This window comes from Pongo pygmaeus, chromosome 1 (assembly GCF_028885625.2).
Source record: "Pongo pygmaeus isolate AG05252 chromosome 1, NHGRI_mPonPyg2-v2.0_pri, whole genome shotgun sequence".
Taxonomy (NCBI): domain Eukaryota; kingdom Metazoa; phylum Chordata; class Mammalia; order Primates; family Hominidae; genus Pongo; species Pongo pygmaeus.
This window is the reverse complement of record NC_072373.2, coordinates 225,098,208-225,123,044: the sequence shown is the minus strand read 5'-3', so window position 1 is coordinate 225,123,044 and position 24,837 is coordinate 225,098,208. Positions and strand designations below refer to the sequence as shown.

At 55.8% G+C, this 24,837-nt stretch overlaps 2 protein-coding genes across 17 annotated transcripts in view; one reads left to right on the top strand and one right to left on the bottom strand.

Annotated features, from left to right (window-relative positions):
• The window catches only part of KCNAB2 (potassium voltage-gated channel subfamily A regulatory beta subunit 2), a 114,529-nt gene extending 108,245 nt beyond the window's left edge, over positions 1-6,284 (top strand). For 8 of the 13 annotated variants that reach the window (XM_063660017.1, XM_054442013.2, XM_054441994.2 and 5 more), the window contains 5 exons: positions 311-431; positions 520-614; positions 1,728-1,848; positions 2,363-2,451; positions 3,583-6,284. In XM_063660017.1, coding sequence (XP_063516087.1) covers positions 311-431; positions 520-614; positions 1,728-1,848; positions 2,363-2,451; positions 3,583-3,672 — 516 coding nt within the window. In that variant the 3' untranslated portion in view covers positions 3,673-6,284. Of the gene's footprint in view, positions 1-310; positions 432-519; positions 615-1,727; positions 1,849-2,362; positions 2,692-3,582 lie in introns of those variants that run through there. The other 5 variants (XM_054441965.2, XM_054441956.2, XM_054441986.2 and 2 more) reach the window with 2 other exon arrangements.
• A 610-nt stretch (positions 6,285-6,894) lies between these two features.
• Positions 6,895-24,837, bottom strand: part of CHD5 (chromodomain helicase DNA binding protein 5) — a 79,142-nt gene continuing 61,199 nt past the window's right edge. For 2 of the 4 annotated variants that reach the window (XM_054441784.1, XM_054441798.1), the window contains 9 exons: positions 18,353-18,442; positions 17,588-17,725; positions 17,223-17,331; positions 15,834-15,966; positions 15,234-15,429; positions 11,723-11,886; positions 11,500-11,614; positions 11,339-11,392; positions 10,438-10,528 (listed from right to left, as the gene is read on the bottom strand). In XM_054441784.1, coding sequence (XP_054297759.1) covers positions 11,385-11,392; positions 11,500-11,614; positions 11,723-11,886; positions 15,234-15,429; positions 15,834-15,966; positions 17,223-17,331; positions 17,588-17,725; positions 18,353-18,442 — 953 coding nt within the window. In that variant the 3' untranslated portion in view covers positions 10,438-10,528; positions 11,339-11,384. Of the gene's footprint in view, positions 10,529-11,338; positions 11,393-11,499; positions 11,615-11,722; positions 11,887-15,233; positions 15,430-15,833; positions 15,967-17,222; positions 17,332-17,587; positions 17,726-18,352; positions 18,443-24,837 lie in introns of all 4 variants that reach the window. The other 2 variants (XM_054441787.2, XM_054441808.2) reach the window with 1 other exon arrangement.

Below are 24,837 nucleotides of genomic sequence, written 5' to 3'. Positions count from 1 at the left end.
GAGGTTCGGTAACATGCCAAGGTCACGCAGCTTGGGCCAAGATTAACATCCAGGCTGTGTGGTTCAGGGCCTGGGCTGCTCATAACTGGACCCTCCGGCCTGGGGGTCCCACCACCTACCTCCTTTTCCCAGCTCACCAGGGCCTCGCTGGCTCCCAGGGAAGCTATGAGTGTGAGCGGTGGGGAGCCCGGGCTGCAGCTGCTGGGCCAGCCTGCTCCGGGGACACCTTGGTGCCCTCTCCCTGGCTGCCCCGGCAGCCCCCCACCTACTCACAGGCAAGGGCCCGCGGGGCCCCTTTCTGCCTTCACAGGAGGCCTACTCGGTGGCCCGGCAGTTCAACCTGACCCCGCCCATCTGCGAGCAGGCTGAGTACCACATGTTCCAGCGCGAGAAGGTGGAGGTGCAGCTGCCGGAGCTGTTCCACAAGATAGGTGGGCACCCTCGGGCCCCTCGCCCCGCCCTCCCCCCACCCCCCGCTCTCGGGCCCAGGGCTTGACTCCACCTGCTTTTCCTCTTCAGGAGTGGGCGCCATGACCTGGTCCCCTCTGGCCTGTGGCATTGTTTCTGGCAAGTACGACAGTGGCATCCCACCCTACTCAAGAGCCTCCTTGAAGGTGAAGGAACAGCCTGGTGGGGAGGGACGGGCAGGGGACAGGCATTTTGGACGGGTGGGACCTTTGGGCCGACTGCTTTGGTGCTGGGCAGGGGTTCCGGGGGCCGTAGCTGCTCCCACCTCAGTCTGCTGGGGGCGGGCTCCTTGGCGTGAGAACATGGAGCCCCTTCTGGCCTGACCCCATGTGTAGAGGGGCTGCCCAGCCTGTGGCACAGGCCCAGGCGGAGAGGCCCTTTCACATCCCCCCACCTCTGCCCCCACCACATCCCCCCACCTCTGCCCCCACCACATCCCCCCACCTCTGCCCCCACCACATTCCCCCATCTCTATTCCCCACCACATCCCCCCACCTCTGCCCCCACCACATTCCCCCATCTCTATTCCCCACCACATCCCCCCACCTCTGCCCCCCACCACAGCCCAGCATTCAGAACTCTGAGACCCCTGGGCCTGGGCTCCGGGATGGGGGCTGCAGAGCCCCATGGAGGTGACCCTGGGAGAGGCGCCCCTCCCCACCACATAACCTCCGAGTGGGGACTCAGGGGGGTCCCCAGACTGCAGGATCTGGAGAACAAGGAGCAGGTCAAGAAAGTCTGCCCAGCCAGCAGTCTCAGCACCGGGGCCCACAGCCCTGGGTTCCAGGGCAACATGGCCTGGCCCCCCACTCTCCCACCCCACAGCAAGGTCAGGGCACCCCTCCAGGAGGCCCTGCAATCCTCTGGGGGGGATGGCCGGGGAGAGAGCACTCCCCTAGAGCCAGGAGGTTCTTCTGGGCCACGGGTGGCAGCCAAGATCCCAGGCTGCCAAGTTTCCTAAGAGAAGGAAGGCCAGCACCTCGCCTCCTTGTCCTGACTTGGGGTTGGGCCAGCACCACAGTCTTTGCACTTCAGAGCCTGGACAGGCCCCGCTCATCCACCAGCCTGTGCCCGGCCCACTGCCCACTCTCCCCTACTTGAGAGGCCTGGGGTAGGGGCACTGCCCTGGCTTCAAGATGAGAAGAGCCCCTTTGAGGGAGAAGGGTCCAGAAGGAATGAGCCCATCGGCCCCCTGCACGTGGGGGTCCAGGTGACCTGCTCTCATCTGTAGCTGTGCCGCTCCCCTCCCCCGCAACCAGGGCTACCAGTGGCTGAAGGACAAGATCCTGAGTGAGGAGGGCCGGCGCCAGCAAGCCAAGCTGAAGGAGCTGCAGGCCATCGCCGAGCGCCTGGGCTGCACCCTGCCCCAGCTGGCCATAGGTAACAGGGTGGGGTCGCCATGGGGCCAGTGCCCCTGGGGAGAACCTGCCCCAGCTGGCCGTAGGTAACAGGGTGGGGTCGCCATGGGGCCAGTGTCTCTGGGGAGACAGGGAAGGGATCCCTGGACATCATCCCCCAGCCAGCCTCAGGTAATCAGGCTCTAAGGGGCATGGTTGGGACCCCATGCCTCTAGGGGGATGTCAGGAGTCCCTGAGGACCTGGGCCACCCCCTCCATCTGCCAGCCATGGGTAATGGGGCTCCCACTTTCATGGGAAGAGGATGGGGAGCACTGAGCACTTGGGCCACCTCTCCATCAGGGAGCAGCGGGCTCCCCCATGCCGCCTCCAGCCACCTCTTGGGCAAAGCCCGTGCCCAGCACTGTAGGGCTTCCTAGGCCCCCTCAGCCCCCCAGACCAAGATGCTGGGTCTCTCGGCCCAGTCAGGCGCAAGGCAGACCCATCAGGGGCCCCTGTGGTGGGTGTTTCTCCCTCACCTTGGGTCTCGCCGCCACAGCCTGGTGCCTGAGGAACGAGGGAGTCAGCTCCGTGCTCCTGGGGGCCTCCAACGCGGACCAGCTCATGGAGAACATTGGGGCAATACAGGTGAGCGTGAGAGGCCTTGCTGGGCAGAGCGCCCATCCCAGCCCGAGCCCCGTCCAGTGCATCCTCCCAGGCTCATCCTGCGTGCCAGGCTCTGTTCGAGGCGCTCAGGATGCGCCCGTGAACCATCAGAGTTGTGCTCCTGGAGAGCTTGCTTTCCAGCAGGAACAGACATGAACACTAACTGCACGAAACAAGGAGGTTAGAATGTGTGTCGGGGTGGACGAGCGCCGTAGGAGACAAGCCAGAGACAAGGGGAGGGAGCTGGGGCCAGGGACGGTGGCGCTGCAGACTCAGGTTCAAGGGGGCCTGTCAGGTGGGCTTGTTGAGAAGGTGGTGCTTGAGCAGTCTTGAGAGATGCAGAGTAAGTCACGCAAATGCCTGCGGGAAGAACCTTCCATCAGCAGGAACAGTTGATGCAAAGGCCCAAAAAGGCCTGGAGCAGAGGGGCAGATCCCGAGAGGCACCGCACACCTCCAACGACTTCTGAGTGAGACGGGAGCTGTGGCAAAATTGTGGGCAGAGGAGGGCGAGCTGCAGCTCAGCCTGGAAAGGGAGCCTGCTCTCTGGCTGTTCCGTCGGGGAGGCTTTAGGAAGCAAAAGTCGAAGCAGAGAGCCCTGGTGGGAAGTGGCAGCTGCGGGTCCGAGACGGGAGTGGTGGTTGGATCCTGGATGTTTGGGAAGATGTCAGCCGGGACTGGCTGACAAACTGGATGTGGGGGTGAGAAGGCGAGGTCGAAGTCAGCCCCCGGGGTGTGTCACCCGGAAGGGTGGCGGTGCTGTTAGCTGAGGCAGGCGCAGCTGGAAAAAGCAGTCATGGACATGGAAGTCCAGCATTTGGCCTGGAGTTTGCATTTAATGTCACTGCTGCCACCACCCTTCAGGAAGGTTCTAGGGCACCTTGACATTTGAGGGGGAGTGCACAGACCCAGGCATGCTTCCTCTCTGCCCCAAACCTTCTGAAACACAAAAGCAGCGTGGCCTCCATCTGCCTCAGATGGAGCCCAGATGTGATGGGGTAACCCGGGCCTGGCCAGCTGACCATCTGGAAGAGCTTCGCCCCACCTCCTCCCCAGGCCAGGCCCGGCCCGTCTTGTTGGTGGGATTCTGATTTGTTTTTGTTCTTGCACGCAGGTCCTTCCAAAACTGTCGTCTTCCATTATCCACGAGATTGATAGTATTTTGGGCAATAAACCCTACAGCAAAAAGGACTACAGATCCTAAGCCGCCCCCCACCTGCTCGGACAGTTTCCGTTCCCTCCCAGTCTCTGTCCGCTCGCTTAAGCTGTTTTGAAGCCAAGTGAAGAGTGTGGTTTGCATCCAAGAGAAAACACCACACTGTGACGTCATCGGGAAATGATCTCCCAAGTCGCTGCCAGACACCACCCACTGCTTCACTGGACGATGTTGAAGTCCAGTCTGTGCCGGGGACGGCACTGGTTAGGAAGGACATTCAAGCGGTCCCACCCAAGCCTGTCACCTCTGCTCATCCTCCAAGACCACCCAGCTTTCTCCCAGCCATAGCCAAGATTCCCAAAGTCAAGGCCCAAAGATTTCCAAGGTTCCCAAAGTCAAGGCCAGGCCAAGGCCTGGTTGGGTCCTTGGGGCGGGCAGGGCCGGCCTCTCCTCTGCTGAGAATCCCTACCTGGTGTAGGGGGAGAGGGGAAAGGGGTCTGGCCCATCGAGGGGCCCCTTCTGCCAGGGCCTTGGTTGCTGGGGCAGGGCCTCCCCACTGGGGGTCTTCCTCCACCTCCCACTTTCCAAGGGTTCCAGGAATCTGGGGCCTGTGACCCCAGATTCCTCCCCCATCCTTCTCTGCTCCAACCTGCCCCACTGGGTCCCAGCAGGGGCCATGCCTACCAAGCTCGAGCTGGCCCTTGACCCCCACCCGCCCCCACCCTTGCTGGCAGGGGCAGGCACCCCAGGGGGATTGACTCTGCAGTTTGGGAGCCACAAAAAGCGTAGGGGTGTGATTTCTAGCTCAGCATCCCACCGTCTTCCTCCTACACACCAATGATGAGCCTCATGCCAGTGAGGCCCAGAGCGCTTGGGAAGGGTCCCAGTGGGGCAAGCACCTCTGTCTGGCCACCCCTCTGTCCTGGCCCCAGAAGGCCCTGTGGTCATGTGCTCCTAGCTGCACGGCGGCTGCTGGCCACACCGCAGCAAGTGGCAGCAGGGGCCGGCCCTGTGCACAAGGATGCACTCCTCTTGGCCCCTGTAGACTGTCTCTAAAGCTGCCCTCCACCCCAGGCCGCTGCTCTGCACCGAGGTGGTGGGCTTGGGTTTTGCAGAGAGCATGCTTGGACCCTTTCGGTAAGGAAGGGTCCTTGGGGTTTTCTGTGCCCAGGACTTGGGGGCTGCACCCCCACAGCAGCCCCCACAATGTAGGAAAAGACCTCAGGGAACCTCTCCCTGGAAAGATGGCCAGGGCTGGTTAGCCCCTCCCACTGCCTGACACCTGGAACAGACTGGGGAGAGGGGAGAGGGCAGGCCAGGCCAGAGTGACGCCCCCGTGCAGCTTGGGCCAGAGGGCTAGGGGTGCCAGTAAGTCTGCAGGTGCGGGGTGCCACCTACAGGCCCAGGCCTGTGTCCCAAGCAGTACCCAGGCTTTGCAGACCTTGCGGGGCAGGGCTCCACCGAAGCCACCCCCACCCCTCGCCAGCTAGCTCCATAGGGAAGCCTGTGTCTCCTGCCCCCAGGGCACACCCTCAGTGCAGGCACCTCTGTTCCCGCTTTGCCCTTGGAGGAGCCACTATTCCAGAAGGCTCCACCCTGCCGTCCTGCAGGAGCCTGCTGTCCAGTCCTGGCTGGGCTGAGGCCTGGGACACTACGTGTGAAAGTCAGAAAGGCCAGCGGGGAGAGGCTGGGGTGAGGGGAGGAGACGGATCAGCTTCTGCTATTACCGACCCACCTTCATGCTGCCCCTGGCGCCTAGAACCCTTGCTCCTCCTCGTAGACCAAGTCCCAGGGGTCTCCACTCAGTCCTGCTGCCTGCTTCACCAGAAGCAGCCCTGTGAGTGTGGGGTGGGGAAGTCCCTTCCCAACGGAGGTCCCAGCCTATGGTCCCAGGCCCAGGTGGGGGTCGCCTGCTTCCTTCCCGGACAGGGTCCTGCAGTGGCCAGTGGTGCCAGAGGGCAGGTGGCCCACCCTCGCCGTCAGGGAGGGTGGCTGGCCCCATCCCCACTGCCACCCCAGCCCCACCCACTGTTGGAAGAGGGACTAGCGCGTGAGGTGGTACCCGGGGTGGGCACTGCTGCTTAACGTGAGGTACACCTGGGGCAGCTGAGCCCCCAAAGGCTGCGGGTTTGCCAAACACAGAGAGGCCAGGCCCCGGTGTCAGGATGCAGTCAGCCTCTGGCGCAGCTCTTTCCACAACCTGGTTCCTGGATGTCCTGTTTGCTCCACACCCATCTACAGGGAGGATGTGAGGGGGCTCTGCCTCCTGGGACCAGGTGCCCCCTCTCGGGAGGGGGTGTTGGGTAGGACCATCCAAGAAACGACAGAAGACCAAGGGCAGTCGGGGTCTAGAAAGGAGGGCGCTGGCCCTGCTGGGCGCTGCAGAGCCCCCACTGTTTCCCACTCAGCTTTGTGCTCAGATCCCAGGTCCCGAGGAGTGACGGGGCTTCCTCCTACCTACTGTCCTTGTCCAGTCATGTATATAATGTGCTTTTTCCCTCCCGCAGTCTTTTTTTTTAAACCGACCGTGGTTCCTCAGCTAACTGCATTCCCTACCTAGGCAGAGACTGTCCTATGCCTCGAGCTTCCAAACGAGACTCAGACCGCGACACAGCCACCGTATTTATGGAATGACAAAATAAAGCCCAAACCCATCGGTCTCTGCGCCTTTTTTGCTCCTCTCATTTTCTCGGGGTCAGGGTTGGGCCAGGGTGACACGGGAGGGGAGGAAAAGGCCGCCAGCAGCAGGGCCTGGGGCGTCCCCCAAACCGGAGCCTGCAGCCAAGGCCAGGTGGGTTGGCAAGGGCCCGTGGAGAGAAAGCGAGGACAGAGAATGGGGACAGGGTGGTCAGAAGACCTGCCCCCCCATCTCTCCCAAGCGATTCAGCCCAGGGAGGGTGGGTGCCTCCCCTGCCGCCCCCAACACACACATTCTCTTTCACCAACAACTCTGAGGGCCCAAAGCTGCTTGCTGGGAGGCTGCTGTCCCTCTGGGGACCTGGCTGGCTGCTGTTCTCACAAGGACAGAGGTCCAGGCCTGGGGAAGCTCTCATGGTATGTGTTTGGGGTGCAGGTGAGAGGGGCCTCACCCCAGCACACCCGTTTCGGGCTCCCCTCCTTCCCAGTGAGCCCCTGCACCCGTGAAATGACCATCCCAGGAAAGAGAAGGCTTCCGGACACGGCCCCACCCCCCAACACTCCTCCCTGGCCCCAGTCCCCACCCCCATTCTAAATCTTAAATCTTAAAAAGAAAAAACCTCTGATTAAATCCTTTCCCAAAGGATTTATTAAAACACAGAAAACCAAAACATACACACAGAGTACAAAGTAAAGGTGATTGTGTTGGCTACAGCCTCTGTCCAGCCTCCCGTGGGCGAAGACCAGACAAGCCACGGCTCACAGGGGAGCCTGGCTTCCAAAGCTCAACCTGCCTCCGCCGGGGCCACCCTGGCTGGGACTCCTGGCGTGCCCTGCACCCAGCCCAGGACCCTCCCTTTGCCAGCCTGGGGCTGTGCCTGGGGAAAGGGGTCGGCCCCCTCTTAGCTGGGCCTGGCCCGGTGGGGGTCTGCTCTCTCCACACCCCTGAACTCAGACCCCACAGGCCAGTGGGACCCTCCCTTCCTCTCCAGGGGTGCTTGGGCTCCAATCTCTGCTTGAGGAGTTCAGGACACACACACACACCCAACGGGTCCTTTCTGGGTTATCGCACCTAAAAAAATACTTTGTTAAAAAAAATCTGAAAATTAAAGAAAAAAAAAAACACAACGCCAGTGAGTTTGGGCCGATGCACCACAACCTGTAAACTTTCAGACATAGAAAACGGGACAGGAACCAGCTTCCGAGACCAAGGCTGGGCCTTGCACAGGAAAGACTTGGGGTAGGGGCCGAGGCCAGGTCACCAAGACAGTGAGAGCAGAGGGGCGTGCCAGCCTCGGCCCCCACCCACGCCCTTTCCCCTGCCCACAGACCCCAACGCACACTGGAGGCTCCAAGTGACCAACACTTAACCAAGTCCACCTGGCTTCCGGCTCTCATGTCCCCGAGCCCACTCTCCACTCCACCTCCTTGGGCCTCAAGTGTCCTGGGATGACAGGAGTGAGGGCAGCAGGTGTCACCAGGCCAAGGCTTGGTCAGCTCCTGACCTCGGCAGGGGAGCACCCAGGGGACTCTGGGAAGGCAGCCCCCAAAAGCAGGAGGACTTCAATCATAGGGGGCAGGGAAAGTCCGGCCTGCCCCTGGGGGAAGCCAAGTTTGCAAAAAACACAGGAGCTTCGGAAGGTGGCTTTCACGGGGGACGCCGCTTCTGCCTCAGGCGTGTATGAGAGGGCCCTGCAGACACGCTCACTCCACCCCGAGTCACCTGAGCCCATGGGGCAATGCCTTCCAAGACCTTGGCTCAAACATGGCTCTGCAGAAGCCCTACTCAGCACTGGCTTAAAGTGGCTGGAAATTTCCAATCGCAGACTGGCACTTTGGGCTCACGCTCATGCCCGAGGACCCTGATTCTACCAGCAGCAAAAACCAAACCCAGCCCAAAGACGCCAAACATACGGACACCACCATCATCACTTTTGGCAGAGATGACTGACAAACCAAGAAGACATTCTCAGATCTTTTCTCCTCTCCCAAACTGGTCAGCCCCAAACCCACTCTGACTCTAGCAGCCCACCCCTCCCGGGCTCCGGGGGGCTGGCCACGGAGAGCACCACCCCTTCTGGACCAGGCGGTGCAGGGGGCGTGTGCAGCCAGGCTTTCCTGGGTGCCCGAGTCTAACCAGGCAGAGGAGAAGGGAGCTCTGGCGAGGCCTGGGAGGGAAGCAGAGAGGAAGGGACAGAGCAAGCCTGCCTGAGAGGAAGGGCTCACAGGGGAGGGACCATCAGCCCTTGGTGTGGAGACACAGACCCCTGCCCTGACCACCACAGGCCTCCAGTCCTGCTGCTCAGGACCTATCTGCTGTGGGCCAAGGAAGGTGGGCACTGCTCCCAATGAGGGCCAACCCCAGTGCTGGCCACTGCTTGTTTGGGGACAAGGGCACGGGAGTGAGTTTGTGATCCGAGCCAGGACCCTTTGCCAGGAAGCACTCCAGAGCACACAACACGCATGTGGATAAAGCACAACATGTGGGCCCGCCGACAACATCTCCACTCCAGGGTGCTCCCCACTACGCCTACGTGCAGTGTCAGGGTCGGGCTGGCCTTGCAGACCTGGATCCAGACTGGAGTGTGGGAATGTGCCAAGATGAAGGGCTTGTAGGTCCCGTCCTCCGGGGTTTAGAGACAGCCTCATTATGAGTGAGGCATCTGGGGCTTAGGGAAGGCCAGGCAATTGCTCCAGTGTCTGCAACACAAGCTGGTGAATCCTGACCCAGCCCTGGCCCCCTCAGTCTCAGGCAGGCCCTCTCCAGGGAGCTGAGCCCCAGCCCCTGTGTGCACCTCCACCCCAGGCCCAGCTGGGTTTTTCATGGAGCCCTTTCCTAACACTCCCAGGATTCTCCACCCCAAGGCACCTTCCCTGGGAAGGTCCCAGTTCAAGATTCAGAAATGCCTTCCAGGTTGACCTGGGGCCGGGAGAAGGATCACACACAGACAGGCCTAGGGAGGGCCTGACCTGCTCCCCATCTCCGTCCCCAACTTGGAGGGGCAGGGTCCGGAAGAGTGGGTGGGATTCCAACAACCCACATGTGGGAAGATGGTTTTGGGATTCCAGGGTGCTCCTGGCAGGAAACAAGGCAGCAAGCCCTTGGTGCTGCGGCTGGGAGGGGTCTGCAGAGGGCACTGGGTCCAGTCCCCCTCCAAGCAGAACTCTCCCCACGCCTTCCGAGAGTGCAGACTCAGGCAAAAAGCCCCCGGGAAGGCCTTTCCAGGGACAGGAGAATGGGACAAGTCCAGGCCCCCAGGGGCAGCCCGGTTCCACCCCCGGAGGTGGGCGGGGCAGGCATCCCAGGGCACAGGGCAGGGCCAGGGTCTCCTGGGCCAGCTCAGGGCCTCCTGGGCCAGCTCAGGGCCCATGACCCTCCTTGCTGGGGCGCCAGCTGTCACTGCCCTTAACCACACCTCTGGCAGAAGGCAAACCCAATGCAGCAGTGGCTCCGAGGCAAGTGCTGGCCCTCCCCAGCCCACCCTCCCTGGGATCACACGCTGCCGTGAAGAGCCGGGGCCACAGGCCCCCCACTGGTAACAGAGTCCAGGGCCTTCAACATGCGCTGGGCCAGGGACAGACACCTGCTGGCAGAGGATCCTCCTCCCCGCAAGGAGAGAGCAAACACCTGGCGGCCTCCACCCTTAGCAGGAAGGAGGGGAAATGTCAGCCAGGGTCTCACCATCGGGCTGGACGGTGGCTCCCCAAACCTGCCCTGTCTGGTGCTGGGAGGCTCCAAGCGGGCAGGGGGCCAAATCAGAAGGGGCAGTCACACAGGTGCAGACAGGTCAGGTAGGGGACACGGAGGGCTCCTAGGGTACTGGGTGCCATGTCCTCCCCAGCTGGGCTGAGTCCACAGGGCAGTGCCAGGACTACCTTGGGTCTGGAACCCATCGGTAAAGAGACGTCAGTGCTGCAGTTTCGAATCTTCCATACGTCATCCAACTTTTATCAAGACAAACGTGTTCAAGTCTTCAATAGGAAAGTGCAAAAGATGTACAAATAAATGAAATCTCTTCTAAGAAGTCGTCTGGAAAAGGTGGCGAGGGGGCACGTCCGGCGTGGTTGTGGGGGCAACGCTGTGTGGAAGAACACTTGAATTATGATGAGGTGGCACTTCTGGGCTCTGGCCCAGCCGAGCTGGGCCTCGTCCTCCATGTGATGGTATTACTAGGTTTCCCTTTTTGTCCCAAGGTGGCACTGGCTCCTAAAAAGGTGGCAGCTTTTCTCTCCCGTGTGGGTCGGGCAGGTGGCCCGGCAGGCGTGGCTGCAAAAGGCAAATCAGTGGGTTAAGCAGGTGAGCGGTTATAGGGGGCATCAGGGTGGCACCCAACAGCCTGTAGCTGCTTCTCCGCCTATCACAACCAACTATGATTGGGGGGCCCCCCAGCCACGACCTCCCAGCCACAGGCTGCCGGGCCAGGCCATGAGCTACACCCAGAGTGCCAAGAGCACCCAGGAAGCAGCGGCAGGCAGGGGCAGCCAGCCACGAAGCCCCTCTGGAGCCTCCACCAGCAAGACAGTTCCCACAGGGACAGACACAGCGTAGTGGAGGCTGGTGGCCCCAGAGAAGACCAGAATGAACTGGCAGTTTCTCTGAAATAAGACCCCTCTCCTGGCCAATAGCCCCCACAAAACCCTCAGCCACCCTCCTGGTCCTGGGCAGGGAGTGAGGGTGTAAGACAAGATGTGATGTCCGCCAGCAGCAGGACAGCAGGGGCAGGACAGGGCTCCAGGCGGGGGCAGCAGTCTCTGACTTCCGCCGGGAACGTGTGTGCAAATGAGAACACACGTGCACACACAGGAGCTCACCCAAGTCCACCGACCCCTTCATGTCCTGCCACCCCAGCCTCCCAGTGGACAGACATGCTGGCCACAGGGTGGTCCCAGGGCCAAGGGGGCAAGGTAGAGGGGCTCCAGGCAGGTGGGTGGCTCTCAAAGCCTCCGGAGGCAGAAAAGTAAAAGCTCCAGGACTTAGGGACGGGAGTCAAGTGCAGGGGCAGGGCTGACTGTGGCCAGGCCTGGTTTGCCAGCAATGGGGTGGCGGGGAGGAACAGCAGCACCCAGCAGCCCTCACCTCAGCTGGAAATGAGCGCTGCAACACAGGGAAGTCTCGGGGACGGCTAGATATCTGTCAAAAAAAGAGGAGAGCCGGGCTTGCCTGGCGTCGGCAGCAGCAGGCAGGCCGGGCCCGGCGGGCACCCGTGTGCATGCTGCCCGGAGCGGACGGGCACCTACCGGTCACATAGGGCCCCAGGGGCATCTGGTTGTAGTTGACAATCCCTCCCGGTCCAGGGCCCCGGAAGTTGGGCCCAAAGTTGTTGCTGTACATCTGGGAAGAGCCGAAAGCGCCCTGGAGGCAAGGACTCAGCTTCACAGGTGGTCTCTCAGGCCCCCCACCCAGCCTCCACCCAGGGGCACGCCAGGGGGCTCGGGCCGGGGCACACAGGCCGAGCCTGACCTGCTGGATGGTGGGGTCCCCGGCGCGGTTGGTCAGGCGGCTCAGGATGCTGCGCTCCGACATCTGCAGCCGGGCAGCCACCGGGGGGATGCGGGACAGCATGGACGGCAGCCGGGTCACGTCGGCCTTCATGTCGCTCAGCAGCTCCTCCAGCTGGTTCAGGACTGTGGTGGGAGGCGGAGGGATGGTAGGATGGAGGGATGGAGGGATGGAGGGGTGGAGGGATGGAGGAGTGGAAGGATGGAGGGATGGAGGGTGGAGGGATGATGGAGGGATAATGGAGGGAAGATGGAGGAATGGAAAGAAGATGGAGGGATGGAGGAATGATGAAGAGATGGAAGGATGATGGAGGGATGGAGGGGTGGAAGGACAGACGAATGGAGGGGTGGAAGGATGGAGGAATGGAGGGTTAATGTAGGGATAATGGAGGGAAGATGAAGGGATGGAGGGAAGATGGAGGGATGGAGGGAAGATGGAGGAATGGAAGGAAGATGGAGGGATGGAGGGATGATGGAGGGATGGAGGGATGGAAGGATGGAGGGGTGGAAGGATGAGGGATGGAGCGATCATGTAGGGATAATGGAGGGAAGATGGAGGGATGGAGGAATGATGGAGGGATGGAGGAATAATGAAGGGATAATGGAGAGATGGAGGGATGATGGTGGGATGGAGGGGTGGAGAGATGGAGGGATGATGAAAGGATGATGGAGGGACGATAGAGGGATGAAGGAATGATGGAGAGATGGAGAGATGATGGAGGAATGGAGGGGTGGAGAAATGGAGGGATGGAGGGATGATGGAGGAACGAAGGGATGAGGGAGGGATAATGGAGGGATGGAGGGATGATGAAGGGATGATGGACAGATGGAAGGATGATGGAGGGAAGATGGAGGGATGGAGGGGTGGAGATATGGAGGGATGGAGGGATGATGAAGGGATGATGGAGAGACAAAGGGATGTAGGGATGATGAAGGGATGATGGAGAGATAAAGGGATGTAGGGATGATAAAGGGATGATGGGGAGATAAAGGGATGTAGGGATGAAGCGATGATGGAGGGATGAAGGGATGATGGAAAAATGAAGGGATGATGGAGGGATAATAGAGGGATGGAGAGATGATGGATGATGGAGAGATGGAGGAATAATGGAGGGATGGAGGGATGATGATGGATGATGGAGAGATGGAGGGATGATGGAGGGATGGAAGGATGGAGGGATGATGGAGAGATGGGGGATGGAGGGATGAAAGGATGGTGGAGGGATGGGTGATGGAGGGGTGAAGGGATGGAGGGATGGAGGGATGATGGAGAAATGGAGGGATGATGGAGGGATGATGGAGGGATGGTGGAGACATGGAGGCATAGAGGGATGATGGAGGGACGGAGGAATGATGGAGGGGTGGAAGGATGGAGGGATGATGGAGGGTTGGAGGGGTGGAGAGATGGAGGGATGATGGAGAGAACGAGGGGTGGAAGGATGGAGGGATGGAGAGATGATGGAAGGATGATAGAGGGATGGAGTGATGATGGAGAGATGATAGAGGGAAGATGGAGAGATGGAGGGATGAAGGGATGAAGGGATGATGAAGGGATAATGGAGGGATGGAGGAATGGAAGGACGGAGGGATGATGGAGGGAGGGATGATGGAATGATGATAGAGGGATGGAGTGATGATGGAGAGATGATAGAGGGAAGATGGAGAGATGGAGGGATGAAGAGATGAAGGTATGATGAAGGGATAATGGAGGGATGGAGGAACGGAAGGATGGAGGGATGATGGAGGGATGGAAGGGTAGAGAGATGGAGAGATGGAAGGATGGAGAGATGATGGAGAGATGGGGGGATGGGGTGGAAGGATGGAGGGATGGAGGGATAATGGAAGGATGATGGAGGGATGGAGCAATGATGGAGATGATGAAGGGATGATGGAGAGATGGAGGGATGAAGGGATGGAGGTATGATGAAGGGATAATGGAGGGATGGAGGGGTGGAAGGATGGAGGGATGAGGGATGACAGAGGGAAGAGGGATGGAGTGGAAGGACAGAGGCGTGGAGGGATGATGGAAGGATGGAAGGATGGAGGGGTGGAAGGATGGAGGAATGGAGGGATGATGAAGGGAAGGAGGGATGATGGAGAGACGGAGGGATGATGGAGGGATGGAGGGGTGGAAGGATGGAGAGATGGAGGGATAATGAGGGGAAGATGGAGGGATGATGGAGGGATGGAAGGATGGAGGGGTGGAAGGGTGGAGGAATGGAGGGATGATGAAGGGAAGGAGGGATGATGGAGAGACGGAGGAATGATGGAGGGATGGAGGGGTGGAAGGATGGAGAGATGGAGGGATAATGAGGGGAAGATGGAGGGATGATGGAGGGATGGAAGGATGGAGGGGTGGAAGGGTGGAGGAATGGAGGGATGATGAAGGGAAGGAGGGATGATGGAGAGACGGAGGGATGATGGAGGGATGGAGGGGTGGAAGAATTATGGAGGGATGGAAGGATGGAGGTGTGGAAGGATGGAGGGATGAGGGATGAGGGATTGAGGAGTGAAAGAATAGAGGGATGGAGGGATGGAGAGGTGGAAGGACGGAGGCATGGAGGAATGATGGAGGGGTGGAAGGATGGAGGCATGGAGGGATGGAGGGATGAAGGGCTGTGCCAGGGGAGGTAGCCCGAGAGCTGGGGCTTATTTGCAAGGGTGTATGACTGCACTTGCCCAGAACCGGGCACCAGGGGGTGCCCTGCACCAGGCCCTCCCAAGCTGCAGGCAGCGCTGCCAAGTGGGGACACAGCAGGAGCTTCCAAAGAACTCCTCCCAGGAGCCCTTCTGGGCTGGGCAGGGGCCCACGGGCTGCAGAAGAGCCAGCCAGAAGCGCTGCCCGACGCTGGGCTTCCCTCCTAAGAGTCCTCAGGGAGATCTGCAGCCCCAGGCCCTGCTGGGCACAGGATCAGAGTACACCAGGGAGGGCTGCAGGGCACGGGGATGGGTCCAGCAACTCTCACCACAGGGCCACCCCCTTCCCCAACCAGCCGGGAGCCCCGAGGGCAGAAGTGTGCCCCGTAACCACAGGCAGAGATGTGCAGCCAGCGCCAAAGATCTGAATCGTGGGAGATCTTGGGCAAACTACTTCCCTTCCCGCACAGGGCCAATGAGAAGGCTCCAGGCTGGTGGGTATTGCCCGGGCTAAAGACACCATGCATTTAAGGCACGCTGTCAGGACTCAGAAGCCTTTACAGTTTCGTGGTTTTCTGTGTCACTAGCCCGGGCCGAGGCCTGCACAGAGCAGGCTTGAGAAACAGGCTGGAGAAGCAAGCAGCCTCAGTTTCCCTGCAGGGGAGATAAGGGGTCTGATGACAGCACTGTTCCATCTTGGCCCAGAAGTCCACCGCCCTCTGGGCTGACATCTGTCCCCAGCCCCTACCCCATCAGTGCCCTCATCTGCAGCCAAGAGCGCTCGCTGCGCAGGAGGAAGGTGGGGGGCTGCACCATGGGGGGCAGGGCTTGCTCACCCTTGTGCAGGACGGCATTGGCAGGCTTGTTCCCAGCAAGGGACTCCTTGGACAGGTGCTGGTGGCTCTCGGCGAGGCACTCCACTTCAGCCAGGCGGGCGTTGAGGGCCATGGCGGGGTGGTTGGGGTCCTGGGTCATGTTCAGGTACGCAGCCCTCCGGAGCTGCTCCTCAATGACCAACGCCTGCTCCAGCAGCTGGGGGCGGGGCGCAGCGTCGGCCCGGCCCCTCCCCCTGAATGGCTACCCTCCGTGCTCCACCAGCGCCCGCCCCAGGCCAAGGCTCCCGGCAGAAAGGAGGGAAAGAGGACGTACTGCCATCTGCTGCCCACCCTGGCCTGGTGGTGGCCAACCCTTGGAGCTGTCACCAAGCTGGGTTCTCTGTACCCCATCACCCCCAGGCGGAAGAGACTCCCCAGTGGGGCCAGGGCCAGAGCAAGGATCCACCACTGTTAGTTGATGGACGTACTGATGCTTCGTGGCAGCGTGACTCAGGTACATGGGGACGGATTGCTGCTCTCTAATTCCTTTGCCTTTGGGAGGGCCCTCCTGACACCCGTCCCTCCCCGCCCCCTGCAGCCCTGGCCCTTCAGAAGACTGACCTTAAACCTGCGGGCCAGGAACTTGTTCTTCATCTCCAGGTAGTTGCCCTTGTGGACCTCAGACTTGAAGGGCTCATTGAGGATCATGTACCGCGGGTCATTCTGGATGTCCTGCCAGCGGGCGTAGCCATGCCTGGGTGGGGCACCGTTAAGGGCAAACCTGGCCATTAGTAGAGGTGGGGCCGTAGTGGGAGGCAGCTCAGGGAGGGGGAGGGGCCAGCCCAGGGGTCGGCATCCTGGCTGTACGCTCTCAGGCAAGTCCTTAAGCCCGGCTGTACGAGGAACATATTGATGACACAACAGTGACAGTATCAGCAGACACTGACAGGTGCCCTGGGTGCACCAGACACAGCCCCGGGGCTTCAGAGGATTAACTCTTCACCCCAATAACCTGGGGTGCATACGTTTAAGTCCTGCCCCCAGCACCTGTGAATGGGAACCTTTTTCGGAAACAGGGTATTTGCAGATGTAATCAAGTTAAGAAAGGGTCATACTGGATTAGGGTGGGCCCTAAATTCAATGACTGGGATACTTATAGGAAGAGGAAAATTTGGGGCCAGGCATACTGGCTCACGCCTGTAATCCCAGCATTTTGGGAGGCCAAGGCGGGCAGATCACTTGAGGCCAGGAGCTCGAGAGCAGCCTGGCCAACAAGGCGAAACCCCGTCTCTACTAAAATTACAAAAACTAGCTGGGAGTGGTGGTGCACACCTGTAGTCCCAGCTACTCAGGAGGCTGAGGCAGAAGAACCACTTGAACCCAGGAGGCAGAGGTTGCAGTGAGCTGGGATTGCACCACTGCACTCCAGCCTAGGACACAGAGCAAGACTCCACTTCAAAAAAAAAAAAAAAGAAAGAAAAAGGCCGGGTGCGGTGGCTCATGCCTGTAATCTCAGCACTTTGGGAGGCCAAGGTGGGTGGATCACTTGAGGTCAGGAGTTCGAGACCAGCCTGGCCAACATGGTGAAACCCCTTCTCTACTAAAAATACAAAAATTAGCCGGGTGTGGTGGGGCACACCTGTAATCCCAGCTACTCAGGAGGCTGAAGCAGGAGAATCGCTTGAACCGGGGAGGCGGCAGTTGCAGTGAGCCGAGATCAAGCTGCTATACTCCAGCCTGGGTGACAGAGTGAAACTCTATCTCAAAAAAAAAAAAAAAAAAGAGAGAGAGAGCAATGTGGACCCAGACAGAGACACACAAGGAAGAAGCCGTGATGACAGCGGCGGGGAGCGGGCAACGCAGCAATGCCGAGGATTTCTAGCCACCGCCAGAAGCGAGGAAGATTGAGGAAGAGCGAGGAAGGCTTCCCCTGGAGCTCTCAGAGGGCTCTCCCCGAGGTCCACAGAGGAACAGGCAAGTGCCTACCCAGCCCGGCCTGGCCAAGGATACGTCACAATACCAGCCAGCAGCCAGTAGTCATGGCGCCGGTGCCAGATGTCGTAGATTTTCCCAGAGGATACAGCAGCCCGCTCCTCATTCTGCCACAGCGTGTGCAACTCTGGGAAACAAGACAAGGTGAGCAGGACGAGAAGTGCCCCAGCTTTCACACACAGGCAGGCTTGGAGAGCCGCTCTCTCCCTACTTGCCACTGCCTCCACCCCCAGAGGTCCAGCGTTCCAGTGTTGCTAAGAAAGGTTATACAATGGACTTCTATCAACCAGTCACACTCTAGGATAAAGTTAACCACTGGTCTAGACTCCTGGGACCCACAGTCAGGAAGCCTCAGCTCTCTGCCCAACCCCCAACCCCAATACCCGTGAAGCCCCCGTCCGCGATGTTGAACATGAACTTGAATTTCCCCTTCTTGTCCTCCTTCTTCCCCTCCTCATCTTCCTCTTTGTCACCATTTTGCTGTGTTTCAATGGGCTCCTTCTCCTCAGCCTTGGTGTCATCTGCTGGGGACAGATCACATTCATTCATCCATCCAGAAAGCAGTGCTCAGGGACCTCTCTCTGCCAAGCAAGGGGGACCCAGGAGGCAAGTAGAAAACATCCCCTTGTCCTCAGGGGGCTCACTGCCCAGAAGGGTCTTAAACAAACCAATGGCCTCTCTCTCCATCCTGGGCAGGGAGGCTTAGCTCCAGACTCTAGTGCTCCTCCCCCACCACATCAGGACCACCCAGGAGGAGGACAGGAGAGCACTGTGAAAAGTACAGCTCAAGTTCAAAGACAGAGCTGCCTGAGGGGGCTGATCTGAGGACAACTGTTCCAGAATATTCCAGGGCCTAGAGGTATGCAAAGCTTCCAGCTGAGCCCCAAATCCCCCACGCCAGGCTCTATGACCAGCTTTCCTCTCTCTCAGCGGCAAGGGCACAGCAGGGCTCAGGAGAGAGGAGGGGAGAGGCTGTCCCTGGCATTGGCTGTGAGGGGCTGGTGAATCCAGGCTCCCACCTGCCAGCTCCAATCAGGCCTGGGGCCAAGGGGACAGCGCCTGGGAGACTGTGGGAGGCTGAACAGGGTCCAGAGGGCACCCTCAAAGGACCATGGGGCACAGGCAGAGAACACAGAAGAGCCCCAGACCTGGCCTGAGTTCGGAACCATCCCCTCTGCTGTGGATCAAGCTCAGCTCCAGCTTGTCCAGGATCTTCTCCTTCTCAGGAAGCACCTCCTCTGCAAGAAGAAGAGGGTTCGTGGCGTGGGGTGGGGTCCCAGAAAACAGAGAGGACTCTGGGCTGGTGGCTTTCCACCCACAGAACCCTATCCATCAATATGTTCCGCAGAGTCCAACAGGTGCCACCAAAAAGAGCTCTCCTCGGCCGGGTTCAGTGGCCCATGCTGTAATCCCAGTATTTTGGGAGGCCGAGGCAGGAGGATCACTTCAGACCAGGAGTTCAAGACCAGCCTGGCAACACAGTGAGATCTCGTCTCTACAAAAAAAACAACAAATTAGCTGGGCTTGGCGCCATGCGCCTGTGGTCCCAGCTATTCAGGAGGCTGAGGTGGGAGGGTCGCTTGAGCCTAAGAGATCAAGGCTCCCATAAGCCGAGATGGCGCCACTGCACTCCAGCCTGGGTGACAGAGCAAGACGCTGTTTCCAAAAAAAAAGCACACAGAAGATGAGTTCCCAAGAAGAGAAGGAAATCACCAGGTGCCAGGAAGGAAGGGAAACTGAAGGTGAGGAAGCCGGAGCTGGTGTCCAGGGGCCCCAGGTAGGGGTGATGAGACACCAGGAAGAGGCCTGGAGAGCCTGGAACTTGGGGCTGTGTCTCAGCACCCAGGCAGGACAGGGGAGGCCTCAAGCCCAAAAGACACAGAGAACTGGAATGATGCCAACACGCTCCAACACCGTGGTCTCTGAAGGAAAGTTCTCACCATTGGCCACGGGAGTGAGAAGGCCTGTCTCCACCACGGGATCAAGAAGGTCTCCAGTGAGAAACCCACACCTTGTCCTCGTGGGTGTGGGATCTGAACTAGACCACCCGAGGCAGAGACAGCATCATAAAGCTGCTCCCAGAGGGAGACCGCCCATGAAAACCTCCCGGCCTGAGCCTCCAGAAACAAAAGGGGAGGGACACTCCCACTCCCCAGAGGACACGGAGCTCCTGCAGATAAAAATCACAATCCGGCCTGGGTGCAGTGGTTCACGCCTGTAATCCTAGCACTTTGGGAGGCCGAGGCCGGAGGATCACAAGGTCAGGAGTTCGAGACCAGCCTGACCAATATGGTAAAACCCCGTCTCTACCAAAATATTTTTTAAAAATTAGCCAGGTGTGGTGGCACGTGCCTGTAATCCTAGCTACTCGGGAGGCTGAGGCAGGAGAATTGCTTGAACTCGGGAGGTGGAGGTTGCAGTGAGCTGAGATCACGCCACTGCACTCCAGCCTGGGTGACAGAGTGAGACTCCATCTCAAAAAAAAAAAAAAAAAAAAAAATCACAATCCCTGATGAGGATGCACCCAATCTAAACCCAGAAAACAATGATCCCCCACCAGCCGACGCACAGGAAGCAGACAAGCACCTGGGGCTAATAGGACAATGTCAGAGACTCTCAAACAGAGGTGTCCAATCTTTTGGCTTCCCTGGGCCACACATAAAATACACTAAAAAGAAGAACTGTCTTGGGCCACACATAAAATACACTAAACTCTGACAACAGCTGATGAGCTTTTATATATATACACATACACATACACACACACACACACACATATATATATATCACAAAAAAAAATCTCATAATGTTTTAAGAAAGTTTATGAATTTGTGTTGGGCCACATTCAAAGCCATCCTGGGCCACAATTGTCCCACGGACCACACAGGTTGAAAAAGCTTGCTCTAAAATAAATATGTCTAGGGTGACCAAAGACAGAGAAAAAAGAAAAAGAAGGAAGAGAATCCACAGGGAAAGAATAAGACTCCCTCAAAACTAGAAAAAAAAACAGATAAAATTTCTAGAAATGTGGGCGGATGACTTGAGGTCAGGAGTTCGAGACCAGCCTGACCAACATGGTGAAATTCTGTCTCTACTAAAAATGCAAAAATTAGGCAGGTGTGGTAGCAGGTGCCTGTAATCCCAGCTACTCAGGAGGCTGAGGCAGGAGAATCAGTTGAACCCAGGAAGCAGAGACTACAGTGAGCCGAGACTGCACCACTGCACTCCAGCCCGGGCAACACAGCGAGACTCCATCTCAAAAAAAAAAAAAAAGGCGGCAGGCGCAGTGGCTCATGCCTGTAATCCCAGCATTTTGGGAGGCCGAGGTGGGCAGATCACGAGGTCAGGAGATTGAGACCATCCTGGCTAACACAGTGAAACCCCGTCTCTACTAAAAATACAAAAAATTAGCCGGGCTTCATTAGCCGGGCGTGGTGGCGGGCGCCTGTAGCCCCAGCTACTTGGGAGGCTGAGGCAGGAGAGAGACTCTGTCTCAAAAAAAAAAAAAAAAAAAAAGGAAAGGAAATACACAATCATTAACATTTTGATTGCAGAATTCTAACATGTGCTCTAAGACTTCCAGCCCTTGGTGTCCACGCCCTGCAAAATCCCCTGGAAGGTGAAGAGGATGAACTCGACTCCCCAGAGCAGGTTCCGTTTTGCCACACGGGTGACCTTAAAACAGGGAGATGACCTGAGTAGGCCTAACCTGACCACACGAGCCCTTTTCTCTGGCTGGTCACAGAAAAGGAAGTCAAAGATGTGAAGCACAGGAGGGTTTCTGTTCACCACTGCTGGCTTGAAGACAGACGAGGCTACATGGCAGGAATGTGGTGGCTTCCAGGTGCTGAAAATGGACCCAGCTGACAGCCAACAAGGAAATGGGACCTCAGTCCTCCAGCCTCAAGGAACTGAATTCTGCCAACAACAAAGAGTGAGCATGGATGTGGACTTTTCCCCAGGGCCTCCAGAAGAGAACTCAACCTAGTCAATACTTTGATGTCCTGAACCTTGTGATATCCTGAGCAGAACACCCAGCTACACCACGCCAGGCGTCAGACCCACACAACTGTGAGCTCATGGTGAGTGCTGTTTTTAGCCATTACGTTTGCAGTACTTTGTGATACAGCCATGCAAAATAATACAAATGGGAAGGGTTTAAAAAACAGCTGTGCAAAGAAAATATACATGAAAGCTGGATCTGAAGATTACTCAAAAAGCCTGGCAGAGAAATAGATAACAAAAAAGAAGCAAAAGATATGAAAACTTATCAGCCCCCATCTTTTGCTAACCTTGTACTATGCTTTCTTCTTCATAGCATTTGGAGTCTGTGGTTGAACAACACGTATTTCTGTTTATTGTGGATTGCCTGTGTTCCCCAGTGGAATACAAACTCCACGGAATGAAGCTTTCAGCTGTTTTGGTTCATTGCTTGTGTCCTCAGTGCCTGGGACAGCATCTGACACTCAGCAGGCTCAGTGCCTGGGACAGCATCTGACACTCAGCAGGCTCAAAATATATATATATATATATATATATGCATGTGTATATATATATGTTTGTTGGATGAATGAACCAATCAATGAGTAATAGGAATTCCAGGACAAAATAAACATAATGAGGGCAAAGAAAATATTCAAAGAGAGAATGACTGAGAATTTTCCCACAATTGATGCAGGACATAAATATTCAGCTTTAAGAATCACAGTGAGTCACACACAAGATAAACAAAAACTTCACTCTAAAAACAAAACAAAAAATACCCTCCATTGTAGTGAAGCTACATATCACCAAAGACAAAGAGAATGTCTTAAAAGCAGTCTTTCAATGTGAGAAAAGATAGAAATGACAAATTTCCTACACAGGAGCAACAATTACACCAACAGCAGCCTTCTCAGCTTCTCTCAGTAGCCTTCTCAGCATAATGAACGCCAAATAAAAAAGGAAGAATATCTGCAAAGTGCTGAGGGAAGATCCCTATCCCATCTTCAATTGTACTAATTATTCAAAAGTAAAAGAAAAATAACAATGAGAGAATTTACCATTCCCAAAAAAATTCCTGAAAGCACCATTAAAGGTGTACTTTAGGAAGGACTTTGAATGAAGCAATGATGAACAAATAGGCAAACACAAACTGGTAAGAATGTGAGAAGATCTAAAAAAGGATTAAAAAATTAGAAATAAGCATAACAACAAAATTGGGAAAGTAAAAACAAACTGAAACTAAAATATTGGGCAACAGCAACGTGGCAGATGAAAGGGAAGTGAGTTAGAGCTAAAGCTATCTAAAGTCCTCATATTACTCAGAGGGATACATGTTAAAAATGTAAGAGTACAGAATGAAATTGACTATAAACCTTCCAAATGAGTTGAGGGGGAAAAGAGGAGATATAAAGAAAATTTGATCAATCCAAGAGATGGCAGGAAAAAAGGAAAAAGGAGAAAAGAAAAGGGTAATATATAAAGTACAAAATAAGACAATAGAAATCCATCCATATATCTAGTTATTACAATAAATGTAAAGAGATTAAACTTTCCAGCTAAAAGATAGGGACCCTATAATTAGATTTTAAATGATGAATCCCCTACATACTGTCTACAAAAGATAGACCTAAAACATTACAAAGAGATTAAAAGTGAAGAAATGAAAGAAAATATTTGTAAATCATGTATCTGACGAGGAACATGACTCTATATAAAGAACTCATACAAGCCAGGCCCAGTGGTACATGCCTGTGATCCTAGCTACTCAAAAGTCTAATACTAGAGAATTACTTGGGCCCAGGACTTCAAAGCCCTCCTGGGCAACATAGTAAGACCCTGTCTCTAAAAGTATTGATTAATTAATTTAAAAAGAACTCTTACAATTCAATAATTTTAAAAAATCCAATTTTAAAATAGACAAAGGATCTGAAAAGACATTTCTTCAACAAATTATATACAAATGAGCCATAATCACATGAAAAAACATTCAACATCTTTATGCACAAAGGAAACTCAAATCAAAATGACAATGAGACACCACTTCTCACCTACTAGGGTGACTATAATCAAAAAGACAGATAATAACAGGTATTGGCACGTATGTGAAGAAACTGGAACCCTCACACATGATGGTAGGAATGTGAACTGATGCAATACACATGGAAAACAATTCAGCAGTTTCTCAAAATGGTACAGAGAATTACCAATATGACCCAGCAATTCTACTCCTAGATATATACCCAAAAGAACTGAAAACCTATACCCACACAAAAAAATGTGTACACAAATGTGTACAGTAGCCGAAAAGTGGAAACAACTCAAATGTGTATCACTATGAATGGATAAACGAAACATAGTAGATCCATACAATGGAATATTATTTGGGCATGAAAAGAAATGAAGTACTGCCTGTAATCCCAGCACTTTGGGAGGTCATGGTGGGAGGATCACTTGAGTCCAGGGGTTCAAGACCAGCCTGGGCAACATGGCAAAACCTGTCTCTACAAAAAAATACAAAAATTAGCCGGGCGTGTTAGCATGTGCACCTGTAGTCCCAGCTACTTGGGAGGCTGAGGTGGAAAGATCACTTGCACCCATGGGGTCAAGGCTGTAGTAAGCCAAGATCATGCCACTGCACTCCAGCCTGGGTGATAGAGCAAGACCTTGTCTCAAAAAAAAAAGAAATGAAGTACTAATATATTCCACAACATAGATGAACTTTAAAAACACTATGCTAAGTGAAAGAAGCCAGACACAAAGGGCCAAAGTACTGTATTATTCCATTGGTATGAAATGTTCAGAACAGGCCAGTCCATAGGACAGAAGTGATTGCCAGGGGCTGGAAGGAAGAGGAAGAAATGGGGAATGATTACCAATGGGTAAGAAGAATTTATTTTTGAAGTGATAAAATGTTCTGGAATTAGATAACGGTGATGGTTGCACAACTCTGGATGTACTAAAAATAACGAACGGTATACTTCATTATTTTTTTTTTTTTTTTGAGACAGAATTTCGATCTTGTTGCCCAGGCTGGAGTGCAGTGGCACCATCTTGGCTCACTGCGACCTCTGCCTCCTGGGTTCAAGCGATTCTCCTGCCTCAGCCTCCTGAGTAGCTGGGATTACAGGTGCCCGCCACCACGCCCGGCTAATTTTTGTATTTTTAGTAGAGACAGGGTTTCACCATGTTGGCCAGGCTGGTCTCAAACTCCTGACCTCAGGTGATCCACCCACCTCAGCCTCCCAAAGTTCTGGGATTACAGGGGTGAGCCACCATGCCCGACCTGAATGGTATACTTTAAATGGCTCAACTGTATGATATGTTAATTATATCACCATAAAGCTGTTATATTAAAAAAAAAAGGAATAGAAAAAGGCGTAACAAACATATACTAAACAAAAGAAAGAGCAACCCAAATCAGCAAAAATAAACTTTTTTTTTTTTTTTTTTTTGAGACAGAGTCTTGCTCTGTCGCCCAGGCTGGAGTGCAGTGGTGCGACCTCAGCCTCCCAAGTAGCTGGGACTACAGGCGCTCGCCACCATGCCCGACTAATTTTTTTGTATTTTTAGTAGAGATGGGTTTCACCATGTTCGACAGGATAGTCTTTAACTCCTGACCTTGTGATCTGCCCGCCTCGGCCTCCCAAAG